This window comes from Aspergillus niger (assembly GCF_000002855.4).
Source record: "Aspergillus niger supercontig An15".
Taxonomy (NCBI): domain Eukaryota; kingdom Fungi; phylum Ascomycota; class Eurotiomycetes; order Eurotiales; family Aspergillaceae; genus Aspergillus; species Aspergillus niger.
Genome location: NT_166530.1, coordinates 896,572 through 910,040, shown reverse-complemented (window position 1 = coordinate 910,040; position 13,469 = coordinate 896,572). Strand labels below are relative to the sequence as shown.

The window sequence follows — 13,469 nt, the reverse complement described above, 5'->3', positions numbered from 1 at the left end:
GAGAAGCTATTTTTCTTCTATCTTCTATCTCATGTGCATATTGATTGTCCTTGCTTTTTAAAGTTAGTTACGAACGACGTCTCCAACATAGAGTATGTCCATTATGTTCTACGATTTATAATTCAATTGCAACGACGCACGCAGCTTTTAGTAGATTTTCTGTTGATACTTCTACCTATCATACTCACGTAAACCAGACACTAAGTAACCAACCACATTCCAAAAGACTGAATACACAATTCAAGAAGACAAACTATCCAACAATCTTCAACCTCACCCCCTTCTCCACCCCAAACACATCCCTCCACTCCCTCCACAACCGCCTCAACTCCTCCACATAACGCCCATGCAACTCCTCCACATACCCATCATCATCATCGACATCCTCTACCCCTCTCCCCTCCCTCACAGCTATAACCCTCCCCACCACCACATTCACCGGCCTCCGATACGGAACGATCAATCCCCATCTCCCGCCAACCCACCGAACCTTCTTCCCCGTCACCGCATACCAAGCACGCAGAACCCACCCCACCCAAGCCCTCCCCTTCACCACCTCCTCATCAACAGTCCCAACATCAAACAGCTCATTCTCCCCGAACGCCATCACCGGAACGAGGTCCGCGCCCGTCTGCGCCGCCACACGCACAAATCCCCTCCGGACATTCAGCACCAAGTCCATGGTATTCGGGTTTGCATAGCGAGCTTCTCTCGCTCCGCCGATGCAGATGGTGATAGCCTGGCCGGCGCGAGCGAGATGGTTCACGCAGGAAGTGTAGCTGACGCCGTTGATGCCCAGAGCGAGGGCGTATTCGCGGAGTAAAGGGGCGCGCATGGTTTTGTCGGAGATGAGGAGGGTGTTGTTGGTGATGTCGGGGAACAGGGAGGAGAAGCCGGCGCCGTTGGAGGCGAAGGCGGCGATGGCGCCGCGGATGGAGACGCCGTGCGGGTGGTAGCCGAAGAGGTATTTGCGGTGCCGGGGGAGGGGATGGCTGCGGTAGAGGCGGATGGGGAAGTAGGTGGTGTAGAGGGTCCAGAGGGGGTGGTTGTGGAGGAGGTTGGAGCGGAGGGGGGATGGGGATTTGTGTGCTTTGCTGAGGTATTTGATGTAGATGAGGTAGAGGAGGATGGGGATGCGGAGGTGGGGGATGAGGAGGAGGGAGTAGCCGATCATGGGGAGGAGGATGGAGGTGTTAGTGGAGAGGGTGACGATGAGGAGTTCGAGGAGTGGTTGGAGGGAGGTGAAGCTGGAGGAGGATGTTAGATGGGGGTGGAACGTAGGGTTGGGTGGGAGACTTGCTTACCCTGGGATGTTGTGCAAGTGGTTGGGAAGTTCAGGGTGTGAAATTGTCTCTAGTGTGTCCCCTGATGCGTTTTTTATGGTCTGGAAGTGGTCCCTGGTAGGGAGTCCAGAGTCATCGACGTTGGGGATAGGTAGGGCCATCCGTTCAGGATGGTGAACTAGCTCAGTGATCTTTTCTGCTTCTCCTCCCCAGGTTTCTTTCGTGTGATATAGCTTGGACAGCTCTGCTGTCTTGGTCTGGTAAGATGGGTTACAAATGACTTTGAGCAGCGCACGCTTAGCTCGTCAACAGCCACGCCTGGCGCAGATAGTTTATTTGCGTAGACGCCGGTGCTGAGCCATTCAGTGCGGACGGCGTTCTCATAGTGACCTTGCCAGCCGGCGAGGACGACATAAGGCACATCCGTTCTCTTGAGTCAGACTAGCCCTATTCTAAATGGTGAGCAGCAAGCATTAAGCAAGCAGAATTATCACAAATTGGCTCCCCCATGATGTATTCTACAGGTTATTCCATCAGTTTTAAGCATAGCCAGAGGCCCTACTTCGAATCAGAACCGAATGCGGTTGGATTTCCTCATGTAGCAGCTCCAGGACCTTTTCGTATACATCGTCATAGTCCAGAGCATACTTCGGCGGCTTCCATAACACCCGCAGCCGCAAAGCATCTGCCCGCGCCTCAAAGCGTCAACAGTGCTGCTGCAATGATCCTTGCGTCACGCAGCTTAGGCGTAGTCAGGTTGACAAGTACTGTAGACGAGTTGGGCAACCACTGGTTTAATTCGGAATCGTGCGCTTTGACAGACTTCACCGGCAAAAGGATGAGTCCGCAGGGAAGAACATTCTCCGATACCTCAAAGAGCCAATAGAGCCCTTTTAGGCCCGGTGCCAAGTGGAACCTATCAGGACATCCTGTAGTGACAAATTCGAACGGCGCTGTGGAAAGAAACAGTCCACCATTACTGTTGAGGGGTTAGGGATGATAAAGGGATGTCCATTTAAGATTGTGTAGGTCAAAAGCTGGCCAGACAGATCAGCATGTTTCAGGTGATGTTTGATGCAAGAGGAACAAAGATGGAGAAGCTGACGGTGCTCAAATTGTCCAAGTGTGGGATCACATGTGGACAGGTGACTAGAGGCATGACTGGAAGAACCCTAAAACAACTAACCACTCCAGTGCTCAAATGCAGAACCTTGAACACTATATAACGAATGAACAGTATCCTACACCCCTCCTTCAGAAACCTCCAACCCAACTTTTATACAACATCTGCTAAAATCTCAACCCCCCTTCCCCCCTCATACCCCTCCAATAATTCGTACTCCTCCTCAACCCCCCTATCCCCACAACCACCCACCTCCACTTCGCCAAAAACGCCTCCGTAACCTCCCAATTCCAAGGATCCCACGGCACCCCCCACACGACCAACGTGGCCCCGGAGTTCCTCGTATCCCAAAACGCCATGAGATCCCGACACAGCTCATCCTCATCCAAGTAGCCCGCCGTCGCCGCCACAATCAACCGATCCCGCATTTCGGGGAACGGGAAGAAGTCGAGCCAGGGGTGGTGGGGGACGAGGCGCTGCAGAGCTGTGGGGCGGAGACTTTCGGGAAGGGTAGATATATCTACGTCTGGAAGAGGGGAAGGGTTATTGGTGATGATGGTGTTGTTGTTGAATATGGAGAGCGCATCATCGGGCCGTATCCAGGCGGGAGTCATGCCCAGGATACGGATATTGTCGTTGATGGCGCGGTGGACGTTCAGGCGGGAGAGACTGAGGAGGTGTTCGAGACGGGGAGAATTGGTGAGGTAGCTTTGCGTGGCGAGGATGGTGAAGGCATGCCGGATTTGGTGGAAGTTGTGGGGGGCGAGGTGGCAGTGGAGATCGTCAAATTCGTCTGATGTTGATGTTGGTGGTGTTGGTGTTGGTGTTGTGGGGTGGTGGTGGATAGTGGAGGAATGCGGGATTAAGGTTTGAGTGCTGGATGAAGATGGGGATGAGGATGAGGATGAGGAATTCCCCGTAGCGGCTTTGTGTTTTCGGCCTAGTTGGCACGGTCAGATGGATAATCAGCGTTGGTGTGAACAGACATACGATAGGCTCGTTGATTCAAGCGGTTCTGCAGCCGGCGACGGTGGGTTCGATCGCTGACCCCCGTCCAATCGTCTTCGGGCGTCCAGAGATGCTCTAGCTGAGGCATCGGCCGGAGAGTCACAGTGTTTGATGATGAAGGAGCTATCGGATCCATTGTGGATGGTTCGTGTCGAGACATGGTGTGGGTTATTGGTGGATGCAAGTTGCTGACGGCGGAGCTGCAGGTTTATTTATGCACGGCTAGTCTACCAGTAGCTGACCCACTCGGGGAAACGGTGATTCTTCGGTCTGAACGTTAATTCTAGGCTGAAGCCTTGGAACTTGAGACTCAGAGATAAGGCTTGGTCCGAATTTGGGACGGTGGGTCTTCTATTCATGGATCGGAAATGGTGATGGTGGCAACTATCGGTTCGAGATCAACTATTTGCCATGTAGTTACAAAGCAGCATAAAGACTCAAGAATATAAATCTCGCTAATCCATATAGGTGTTCAACTATCGGTATATATGATTATTTACTTCTCTAGCGTAAGAAGGAGGTCCAGATATTATTTCGGCCTGTTTATCCACTCTCCTCCTCCGACAACAGCAACGCCAAACAATGGCAATCACAATTCCAAGAAGCAACCCCCCACCTATACCGGCAGCCAGACCAATAACCAGCGGTTCATATCCCCCTAATGGGCGGCGATCCTCACTACCTTCGCAGCGTCCAGATCGGCAACGGTCACTGCCACTGCCACATTGCGAGCCATCAACAAACCGGCAGTTGACGCAGCAGGAATTGTCGGCGCAGTTCTCACCGCAATCGCACTCCTCACCATCCTCGACAATGCCATTACCACACTCACCGGCAGGTGTAGAAGGCCCACTGATGGTAGGCCCGGTATTGTTGCTGTGCACAAGGCAGTCGCTCTCTACTCTGCCAGAGCGGAGTAAGGAGCAGACTTGTCCGACAGTACAGGGCGAGAAGGACGTTTGGTAGGATGTGGAAGATGGGTTCATGATATACTGTCCGCCGGCATCGCAGGTGCTCGAAGACAGGGGACAGCAATCTCCATTAGAGGTGGAGCAGGTTTGAGAGTCGCAGTCATGGGTCGCGCCAAACATGTGGCCGGTTTCGTGACTGTATCCATACGGCAAAATTAGTATGGATCTTAGGGCATAATTGGCCGAGTAAACGTACGCAAAAACCTGCCATTGATTGGACGTCCGTGCCACTACATTTGCCCCGGAGTAAGAAGTGCAGAGCCCTCCCACGATTGATACGCCCACCACATTCCCTGTGGGACAATTCGTCATCAGAGTCCAGTAGGCATTGGGGTCGTAGTGCCAGCGTCGCCACGCGGCAAATTCCTGGAGTCGCCAGTCCAAATTCCCACTGGAGCAGGCGGCGTTCCATGCGGTGTCCCGCGGGGGTGTTTCGGGGCATGACTCGTCGCTAATGGTGATGTTACGGATGGCGAGCGAGATGTTCCAAGTCCGCTCGTAGACCTCTGAGGCGGTGTTCACCATGCTGATTAGTCCTCGGCGGAGCTCATCTGTGGAGGAGAATGCGGCACGGTAGGAGCAATCTGTGGCGAGTCCGATCAGAGCGACCCTCCGGGGCCTGGAGCAAGTGTTGTCTTCGGTGGATTGGCGGGGAAAGACTGTATTATGAGACAGTGTACTTGTAGAATCCCCAGACGCGCTAATTTCCATGTGCGGATGGGAGGAGTTGGTCTGCGTGACTAGGTTGACGTGATATTGCTGATCGAACAGAGTGAAGGCTCCCTCAATTAGCGGACTTGTCCCACCTTGAACGAGATATATGCGTGCTCGCCCTGCCGAATGCCATGCATTGCTGGAAGAATTTACCAGGACCTCACCCCGAAACACTCTTTCCCTTTCTGCATTGAGTGGTTGAGGGTTTGTGCCGTTCAGGTACTCGATATAAGTATCCTGGACGAAAATTTCCCGATTGGGTTCCAGCTGCAGCAGCACCGGGCCATGTCCAGGAACCCCTATAGTAATGTCTAGTTGGCCCTTGACCGAGGTGGTTCGTGACTGGGGGTGAATCACAACCTGCTCGAGCCGGGCTGCATATTCTGTGGCTGGGTTTCGAACCGAATGGCCTAGTAATGTAAGGATGGTTCTCACCAGTAGGACCAGTTATCTGTCATACCTAAAACATTCTGAATCAGGATGAATGTGCACACCACATACAGAACATCATAGAAGAACCTCATGTCAACTTTGAACATCGATGCAGATCGAATATATTGAGCCGCCCATGATGCTTTGCTTCTTCTATGATCTGTATATATACTCCATAGCCGAGAGCTCTACCCAGTAAACACACAGACATATACATCGTAATGAGCGTATACACATCATATCTAGGCAACAGAATACCCTTCCTGAAGCAATTGATAGATGGTAGAGGCTGAGGCTGCTATCTCCGATAAAAAGGTAAGCCAGGACTCCACCGCCATAAGCAGCAACCACTAGAGCTCATAATGCACTGCCACATAAAGGACATTTGTAATCGTCCGACTCGAACCAGCGTCCTGATGCAGATCAGGATGATGTCGACAGCAGGGAGAGAAGACGAATGTGTTGCGTGGATGTGTATTCAGCCAAGCGTGCCAAGGTCGATTGGGACTTTACTGGGCAGTGCTAGCCTGAGAGAATGATGTTGCCTGAAGTTCCAAGTCATTCTAGAAGACAGATTCTGGATGAAGAAGCTGTGGGAGACACACACATACAGAAGAATAAACTTGACTGCTATCCGGCACTAATGCATCTTGCTTACGCCAAGCCAGACCCGCTATCCGGCAATCCATCAATCACCGTCCGGGATGCGATGGAGCTGGGAGACCCTTAACCATGGAAGAATACCAACCCTGGGTTGATGCTATCTCCGACCTCGGCCTCAATTATGGTCCCATATTCATTCTAATTCAATAACATGTCCAATAATTGCCGACAAACTACCGGATTACACTACAACATCTAACCAAACAACCCGGCTTCCACCGGGGCACTGCACATCTGCATCTCCTGCACCTCCCCCAGTAATGCATCATCCCCGTAATCCTCCAAGTCCAAATCCATAAACCCCTTCTCCGCCCACTTCCGAGCCGTCACAAAGAACGAATGCCCATTAACCTTCCCATCTGCCAAGATCCTCAGCAAGCAGCGTCCTGCATCCTCCGCTGTGGCAAACTCCACCCCGGCCCGCTTAACATGTGCAAATGCCTCCTCAGACAAAATTCCGGTGTGCACATACCACGGACTAATCACGTTTACTCGGGACCCGTAGTAATACGTCGTCCGACGCAGGGAATGCATGATTCCCCGCATCGCCCATTTACTGGCACAGTACTGCGGTGAGCGTGGCACATCGAGGAAGCCGGCGCCGGAGCCGATGAGGATCAAGCATGTATCTTCCTGCTCTGGGGTGGGCGTGGTCCCGTTCTGGCGGATGAAGTAGTGCATGGCTAGTTTGGCCGTGTAGAGAGGGCCTTTGATGTTGATGTCGACGATGCTTAGGTCTGGTTCGGGGAGGGATTCGGGTCCTGGCTGGAAGATTTCATCTACGCGGTGGATGCCGGCGTTGGCGATCACGTAGTGGATGCGGTTGGTTGGAGAGAGGGTGACTGCTTCTTCAAATAGACGGACTTGGTCGGTCCAGGTGCCGGTTGAGCAGGGGATGAATTTGGTGCTTGGGGCTAGTCAGGGTAGGATGACGGTAGTATTGGGAAAGAAGGGACTTACCCTGGTAGCTCAGATTCGAGTTTCTGGCCTTTCTCTGTGTCGATGTCGCCAATACAGACGCGGACACTGTGGTTGAACTTGCATTAGTCGCGAATAAGTGTAAGAGGTGGGAAGCATACCCGGCTGCGACGAGTGCGCGGACATAGGCTTCCCCAAGGCCGTTGGCACCGCCTGTGACGATGGCGGTTTTGCCTGTCAAGGCGCTGCAGTCTGCATCCTGGGAGCAGTCCACTGGACCGGTGTGTACGTAGGGCGGCATGATGGAAAGGGATAGATGTCCGTTTGTCTTGGAGGACGGAAGAGAAGGACAATCGAGGGACGCCTTTATGTGCTTGCGGAGTGGGGGAAGCAGTGAGGTATCCCTGGATCAATGTAAGCATGGAATCGGACATTAACCCAGTAGCAAGAGCTCCAGGCAAACAACCAACCAGTAATCAGACCGTTGCAGAGTAGCTTACGCCCCACAGTAAGCAACTTGCATGCGCATGACGAAACCCCAGAAGTGATCTGCTTCTCGACTCGGCCAGACATGACTATATGCCCCTGAAAACTATCACCATCACGCAACGAGCCATCACGATGTTCGCAGAGACAATGGCTATAAAAGCCATGTACTCATCTGTCTGATCTCCCATCACTCAACCATCAATCCCATCGTCAATACTAAATCATACAAAGCCACTGCATCACCATGCAACTCCCAACGGCGCTCACCCTCGCCCCAATCCTACATGCAATATGCATCACGGCGCAAAACCTCTCCCTGGGCGCCGACAACTTCTACCGAAGTAACCTGGTAACCCTCCAACCGGTGACCTTCCCAACCCAATACCAAACCCTCATTGCGGGCAACCTCTTCGTCCCCAACAACCTCACCGCGACCCCTGCGCCCGCCATCATTGTCGGCCACCCCATGGGCGCCGTGAAAGAGCAAAGCGCGAACCTGTACGCCACCAAAATGGCCGAACAAGGCTACATCACCCTCTCCATCGACCTCCCCTTCTGGGGCGGCAGCACCGGCACCCCGCGCAACGCCGTCTCGCCCGACCTATACACCGAAGCCTTCAGCGCCGCCGTCGACTTCCTGGGCAGCAACACCACCAGCATCACCAGCATCCCCTCCATCACGCACCCCATCACGATCAACCGCGACCGGATCGGGGTCATCGGCGTCTGCGCCAGCGGAGGCTTCGCCCTCAGCGCCGCCAAGATCGACCCACGCATCAAAGCCATCGTCACGGCCAGCATGTACGACATGGGTACCGTCAACCGACAGGGCCTGCAGCACTCGCAGAACCTCACGCAGAGACAGGCCGTGATTGCGTCCGCCGCGCTGCAGCGCTGGCCCGAGTACGAGCAGCCTGGCGGCTCCGAGACTCCGATCTCATACACCGGCGGCACGCCGAATGTCCTCACCCCCAACGCCAGTGCCGTGGATCGCGAATTCTATGATTTCTACCGCACGGTGCGTGGCGAGGTGACGCCGCCCGGGTCGACCCCGGAATTGACGACTCATCCGACATTGACGAGTAACTTGAAGTTCATGAACTTTTATCCGTTCGAGGATTTGGATGTGATTGCCCCGAGACCGGTGCTGTTTATCTCCGGGGATCGCGCGCATTCGAGGGAGTTTAGTGAGAATGCGTATCGGGGGGCGAGCGAGCCCAAGGAGTTGCTGTGGGTGAGGGGGGCGGGACATGTGGATTTGTATGATCGCGTGGAGGTGATCCCGTGGGAGAGGATTGTGGGGTTCTTTGGGAGGAATTTGTAAATGCCAGAGAATACCAGGGGGTAGGTATGGCATTGAAAGGTGTGTTCTTGCCAGGGGAGGGTCTTGTTTGGTTGTAAAGTAAATCTGCTGTGAGGATGATGTTGGGTAGTGTTGAGGTTAAGATTGGAGGAAGTTAGTTGTATGAAATAGAAGTATATACTGCTGTGGAGGTAGAGATAGTATGCTGTGAAATACAGTACTCGATACCTTAAGCACTGTATCCATACATTTTATTTAAATGACACATTTTTTGGCTCCACCCACATACCTTCTCACACATTCCAACTCTATACTAAAAGTAACAGCAAAAGAAGTAGAAATAAGGTAGAGTTTGACACATTCAGCACAACATCCCATAATCAAAACGAAGCCACTTACATACCACACACTCTATATTCAAAGACCAGTAACTATCAATTCCAAATCCAACATATATATATATAAACCAATCAAACGAATATAATCTACTATCCAATACCACAGTAGACAACCTCCCTATTTCATTCATACAAAGTAGGAACAAACCCCACCAAACCAAACAAGGTTAGGTTAGTCATTCCACTACCCACTAACCAACCCGCTAGCCACTTCTTAATTAACTAATTACTAACTTATCTACCACATTCATCCACCATCAACCACCACCGCATCAATAACTTCACCTACCACACCCAACATTCCATATTCACCAAAAAGGAAAAAATGCCCACCCCCTCTCTCACCCACCGCCCCAAATCCCGCCCTACGGCATCTTGCCTCCCCTGCCGGACCCGAAAAGTCAAAGTACTACCTTGCCCCCCATCCTTTACATTTCAATCCAAATCTAATCAAATGCAGTGCAACCGTCTCCAACCATGTGAAACCTGCAGTGCGCGAAACATCGCACATGAATGCAAGTACGCTGTTCCGGACGAGGACAGGCAGGCGATTGCGCAGGCGGAGATCATTGCTGAGTTACGGGCGGAGGTGAATCGGCTGCGGCAGCAGATGAATGAGTATGAACAGGAGCATGAGGATTATATGGAGGGAGGGGGGAGAGGTGAAGTTGATGTCGATGGTCTTTTTTTAGAAGGGGATGATGATGATGGTCTGGGAGAGGGGGTAGGAGAAGGGGATGAGTTGGAGAGGGTGTATCAGATTTTGAAAGATGGGTCGTGGGAGAGGGTGAGGGAGGTGGTGGGGAGGATTCGGAGGGGGGAGGATGTTACGGGTATTACTGTTTGATTATTATTATTATTGTTATTGTTATTATATGTCTTATTTGATTGTAGGATATGGTTTGTATGTATGTATGTATGTATTATGGCGATTTAGCTAAGCTAGCTGGACATTCGTGGTTCTCGTGATTATTGATTAGGTTGGGTGGCATCGCTGAACCCATGTGGGAAAAGATCCCAAAACAGATAGGAGAATAGAATAGAAGACACCTTCAAGATTAAACAAGTTGTATGGCCAGCACCGCTCTGGCGTTGAACCCCATAGGAAGAATCCTCAAAGGGAAGATAGAAGTGAGAAGAAAAAGAACAGCCTTGCTCCCAGAGCTTTTATATACACCTCGCCAAATCAAAATCCGTGTTAGAACAGATACCCAAACCCAAAGAATCACCCCATGAAACTCCGTCCAGATCAGGTCACTACCGCCAGACCAGCTCACGAATACATCATCTCATCTCCCGGATGTGACAGAGCGCCCTCGACCTTAGATCCGAGCACACTGCTGAGGCAGTCCATCAGTTCGAAATCTTCCACCACCGCGCCAAAGCCGTAGCAGCGCACTTTGGTGTTTAGCGTCTCGATGATCACCTTGACGTCCTCCTTGGTCAGGCTGCGGTAGAGCTCGTGGTTCTTGAGACACTGAAGCGCCATGATGGGGGTGATCTGTCCATCCGTCACAAGCTGCCGACTGAGGTTGAGAAGGGTCGACAGGTTGGCATGAGGGAGGTCGTAGGTCTTGTGCGGATAAGTCTGTTCGTTCGAGGTGTTCGCGATGTAACTGGGCGGCGGGCAGGTCGCCATCAAGGCATGACCCGAGAATGGCATGTCCTCGTCATCGGCTTCGGTGATCGATCGGCGGCAGAGATAGTCGGTGTGTTCCCGACACGGCGATTCCAATCTAGACAGCAGTCAGTCATACCATCCTCTGTGAGATGAAGATGTGGCGGGCGTACGTCAGAATAAAGTCAATCTGCAGCTGGGGAAGTTCTTCGAAGATGCCCGATGGCTGCCTCGGCGCCCGGCTCACTGGCGCTATCTGGTCTAGCGTCGCCAGGGCGTCACACGGAGCGGCCTGATACGGCCCTTGCGGTGGTGACATCTCGCTCGACGACACATCAATTTGCTCGATCCCAGTGGTGATCGGACTCAAGCTGGCCGAGACTGTCGTAGGTGGCGTGGTGTACATGTTGTTCGTGGAGGGATTGGAAGGAGCAACGCCGGTGGGCTGTGATCCGGTACTACTGCTGGCAAATGGGCTGGACTGATAGCCGATGGTGGGTCGTTCAGCCTTGCGCCGCTCGACTTCGGGCTCGTAGTTGATGCCATGGGCCGTCAGGATGTCTTTCAGAATGGCGTTTTCGTCTGATAGCGACTGCACCATATCTCGGTGCTGAACCACCGTCAAGTTGGCCGCCGAGATCTCTTGTGTGTATGCCTCTCGTAACCGCGACACCTCCGTTTCCAAAGCCCGTATATATTGTTCCTTGCGCTCGCGATGGGTTCTAAACAGCCCGTTGGCATCTGTTCCTGACGAGACAAGTGCAGAGACGGGAGAGCCACGTACCTCTGAGCCTGGCGATTCAATTCCTGTCGTCTGGTAAGGGCCGGTTTGCTGTCGGGCTTGGGGCCACGTCGTTTGGCGGGTTGACCATCTAGAAGGAGCCAGGTTACAACGAGTACGGACAAGAGCGAACACCACGGTAGCACAAACCTCGAGTAACCTTTTTCTGTGTGCCGCTGAAGAATTTGAAAAAGTCGGCCCCGATTGTCGACGGTCTAGAATTGGGTTGGCCTGCAAGCAGCGGGTCAGAGCGGGTAGTTGACGGGATCCTCTCCGAAGCAAAGCAACGCAAGACCACAGCAGGCGAAGAAATATCACAAGATCAAAACAGAACATGTAGGTACAGCACATCACGTCATACAACATGCGGGCAGTGCAGATGACAGAACCAAGAAATTGGTAGGTTACGAGCGAACGGTGCCGACTGCAGCCTTTCCCCAATCCGGGATGCTCTGTGTATCCAACACACATGTTCCCCAGGAAAGGAATGAAATAAACAACGGTCGTCGATCGTATCACCACAGGCATACAAGCAGCAATGTGAGGGTTCCAGGTCAAAGGAAGCCGGGAACTTACTTGGCATGGCCTCTGGTGTCATAGTTTGGCGATTGGCCGCACTCAGGTCCACAGACATCGGACCACCATTTATGGAAGTCATGATGGCTGTGAAGATTGAAAAAGAGGGTGATTGAGAGAAATGCGACCGGCGCGATCAGTAGTAGATGGCCGACGGGGGAGGTGCACCGAAGAAGCGGAGGACGGAGGCGGGAAGAATGAGGGGAAGCGAAGAGAGAGAGGATTCGATGGGACTGGACGGTGGAGGGAGGAACAGACCGCAGATTAAATGAATGCGAGAGTCATTCAATCAATCTGGACCGTTGTCAGCCTTAAAATGGACTTGAATCGGTAGCCAAGTGGATTCCTTTTTTTTCTGTCCAAGCGTCTTCACCGTTAGGGAACAAGATATACGCACCGGCAGGGTCGGACGTTTTCCCCGAAGTGCGCGGCCGATGGAGACCTGAGTTTGGGGAGGTGGAGGGAGGGAGCCACCACACGAGCTCAGCTCTGGAACGGAACAGGGGAAAAGGAGAGATCTGAATGGAGCCGATGGGAAATAGGCTGGCGGGGTGGTAAAACGGTCAAGCAATAATAACGATTAATTGATTGAATGATTGAAAGTTTGCCGGGTTGCCGTCTACTGTCCGTGGGTGGAGGTGGATAAATAGTGAAAGTGGAATTGAATTGGTTTTTTCTGGTTCTTGGTAGTACCTCTGTTGGAGGAGGAGAGAAAGTGGGTGCGGCGGGTGTGGGCGGGAGTCGACGGATGGATGTTGTTATGTCTTGAGATTTGGAGCTGCAGACTGAAAGGGGGAGGGAGGGTAAGAGTAAGTAGTAGATGGATAGATAGATAGATAGTGTAAGGGTGAGTGGAGAGAGAGAGAGTGTGTGTGTGACAGAGAGAGGGGAGAGAGGAAGAGGAAGAGAAAAGAGAGTAGGAGAGAGAGAGTTGGAAAAAGAGAAAGGGACAGACAGGCAAGTCAAGAGAGAGAATAATAATAATACTCTTGTGGCAAGTGAGTGAGTGAGTGAGTGAATAAGTGAGTTGAGGGTGGACACCCACTACTGATAGTCTAGTTCGTTTGGATTGAATGGAGAGCGACGATATCGACTTGTTCGGGACCCAAGTTAAGTTGGCCCTCCGTAGGCGAGCCGGCGTTATATCGACGGGGAGACCCTGTCAAGCCTTCTAGCGGCCCCGAGCATTATT

General features: G+C 52.4%; 8 protein-coding genes across 8 annotated transcripts; 2 read left to right on the top strand and 6 right to left on the bottom strand.

Annotated features, from left to right (window-relative positions):
* Positions 1-122: 122 nt before the first annotated feature.
* On the bottom strand, positions 123-1,174 carry An15g03770 (uncharacterized protein; the record flags this gene model as incomplete). The annotated part of the gene is made up of 3 exons (XM_059744617.1): positions 123-159; positions 189-227; positions 366-1,174. 3 exons carry the CDS (start codon positions 1,172-1,174, stop codon positions 123-125), a joined length of 885 nt encoding a protein of 294 aa, XP_059606482.1.
* Positions 1,175-1,979: 805 nt separating this feature from the next.
* Positions 1,980-3,550, bottom strand: An15g03760 (uncharacterized protein; the record flags this gene model as incomplete). Its single annotated transcript, XM_059744616.1, has 4 exons — positions 1,980-2,236; positions 2,470-2,501; positions 2,659-3,346; positions 3,397-3,550. 4 exons carry the CDS (start codon positions 3,548-3,550, stop codon positions 1,980-1,982), a joined length of 1,131 nt encoding a protein of 376 aa, XP_059606481.1.
* Positions 3,551-3,890: 340 nt separating this feature from the next.
* An15g03750 (uncharacterized protein) lies at positions 3,891-5,607 on the bottom strand (the record flags this gene model as incomplete). The annotated part of the gene is made up of 2 exons (XM_059744615.1): positions 3,891-5,509; positions 5,601-5,607. The coding sequence occupies 2 exons, from the start codon at positions 5,605-5,607 to the stop codon at positions 3,891-3,893; spliced, it is 1,626 nt and encodes a 541-aa protein (XP_059606480.1).
* Positions 5,608-6,389: 782 nt separating this feature from the next.
* An15g03740 (uncharacterized protein) lies at positions 6,390-7,413 on the bottom strand (the record flags this gene model as incomplete). Its single annotated transcript, XM_059744614.1, has 2 exons — positions 6,390-7,108; positions 7,155-7,413. The coding sequence occupies 2 exons, from the start codon at positions 7,411-7,413 to the stop codon at positions 6,390-6,392; spliced, it is 978 nt and encodes a 325-aa protein (XP_059606479.1).
* A 432-nt stretch (positions 7,414-7,845) lies between these two features.
* An15g03730 (uncharacterized protein) lies at positions 7,846-8,925 on the top strand (the record flags this gene model as incomplete). The annotated part of the gene is made up of 1 exon (XM_001396874.1): positions 7,846-8,925. One exon carries the CDS (start codon positions 7,846-7,848, stop codon positions 8,923-8,925), a length of 1,080 nt encoding a protein of 359 aa, XP_001396911.1.
* Positions 8,926-9,627: 702 nt separating this feature from the next.
* On the top strand, positions 9,628-10,278 carry An15g03720 (uncharacterized protein; the record flags this gene model as incomplete). The annotated part of the gene is made up of 4 exons (XM_001396873.3): positions 9,628-9,708; positions 9,763-10,089; positions 10,197-10,214; positions 10,249-10,278. The coding sequence occupies 4 exons, from the start codon at positions 9,628-9,630 to the stop codon at positions 10,276-10,278; spliced, it is 456 nt and encodes a 151-aa protein (XP_001396910.3).
* A 297-nt stretch (positions 10,279-10,575) lies between these two features.
* An15g03710 (uncharacterized protein) lies at positions 10,576-12,359 on the bottom strand (the record flags this gene model as incomplete). The annotated part of the gene is made up of 5 exons (XM_001396872.3): positions 10,576-11,038; positions 11,094-11,642; positions 11,705-11,792; positions 11,852-11,932; positions 12,278-12,359. 5 exons carry the CDS (start codon positions 12,357-12,359, stop codon positions 10,576-10,578), a joined length of 1,263 nt encoding a protein of 420 aa, XP_001396909.1.
* Positions 12,360-12,760: 401 nt separating this feature from the next.
* On the bottom strand, positions 12,761-13,465 carry An15g03700 (hypothetical protein; the record flags this gene model as incomplete). Its single annotated transcript, XM_059744613.1, has 2 exons — positions 12,761-13,321; positions 13,436-13,465. The coding sequence occupies 2 exons, from the start codon at positions 13,463-13,465 to the stop codon at positions 12,761-12,763; spliced, it is 591 nt and encodes a 196-aa protein (XP_059606478.1).
* Between the last annotated feature and the right edge of the window lie 4 nt (positions 13,466-13,469).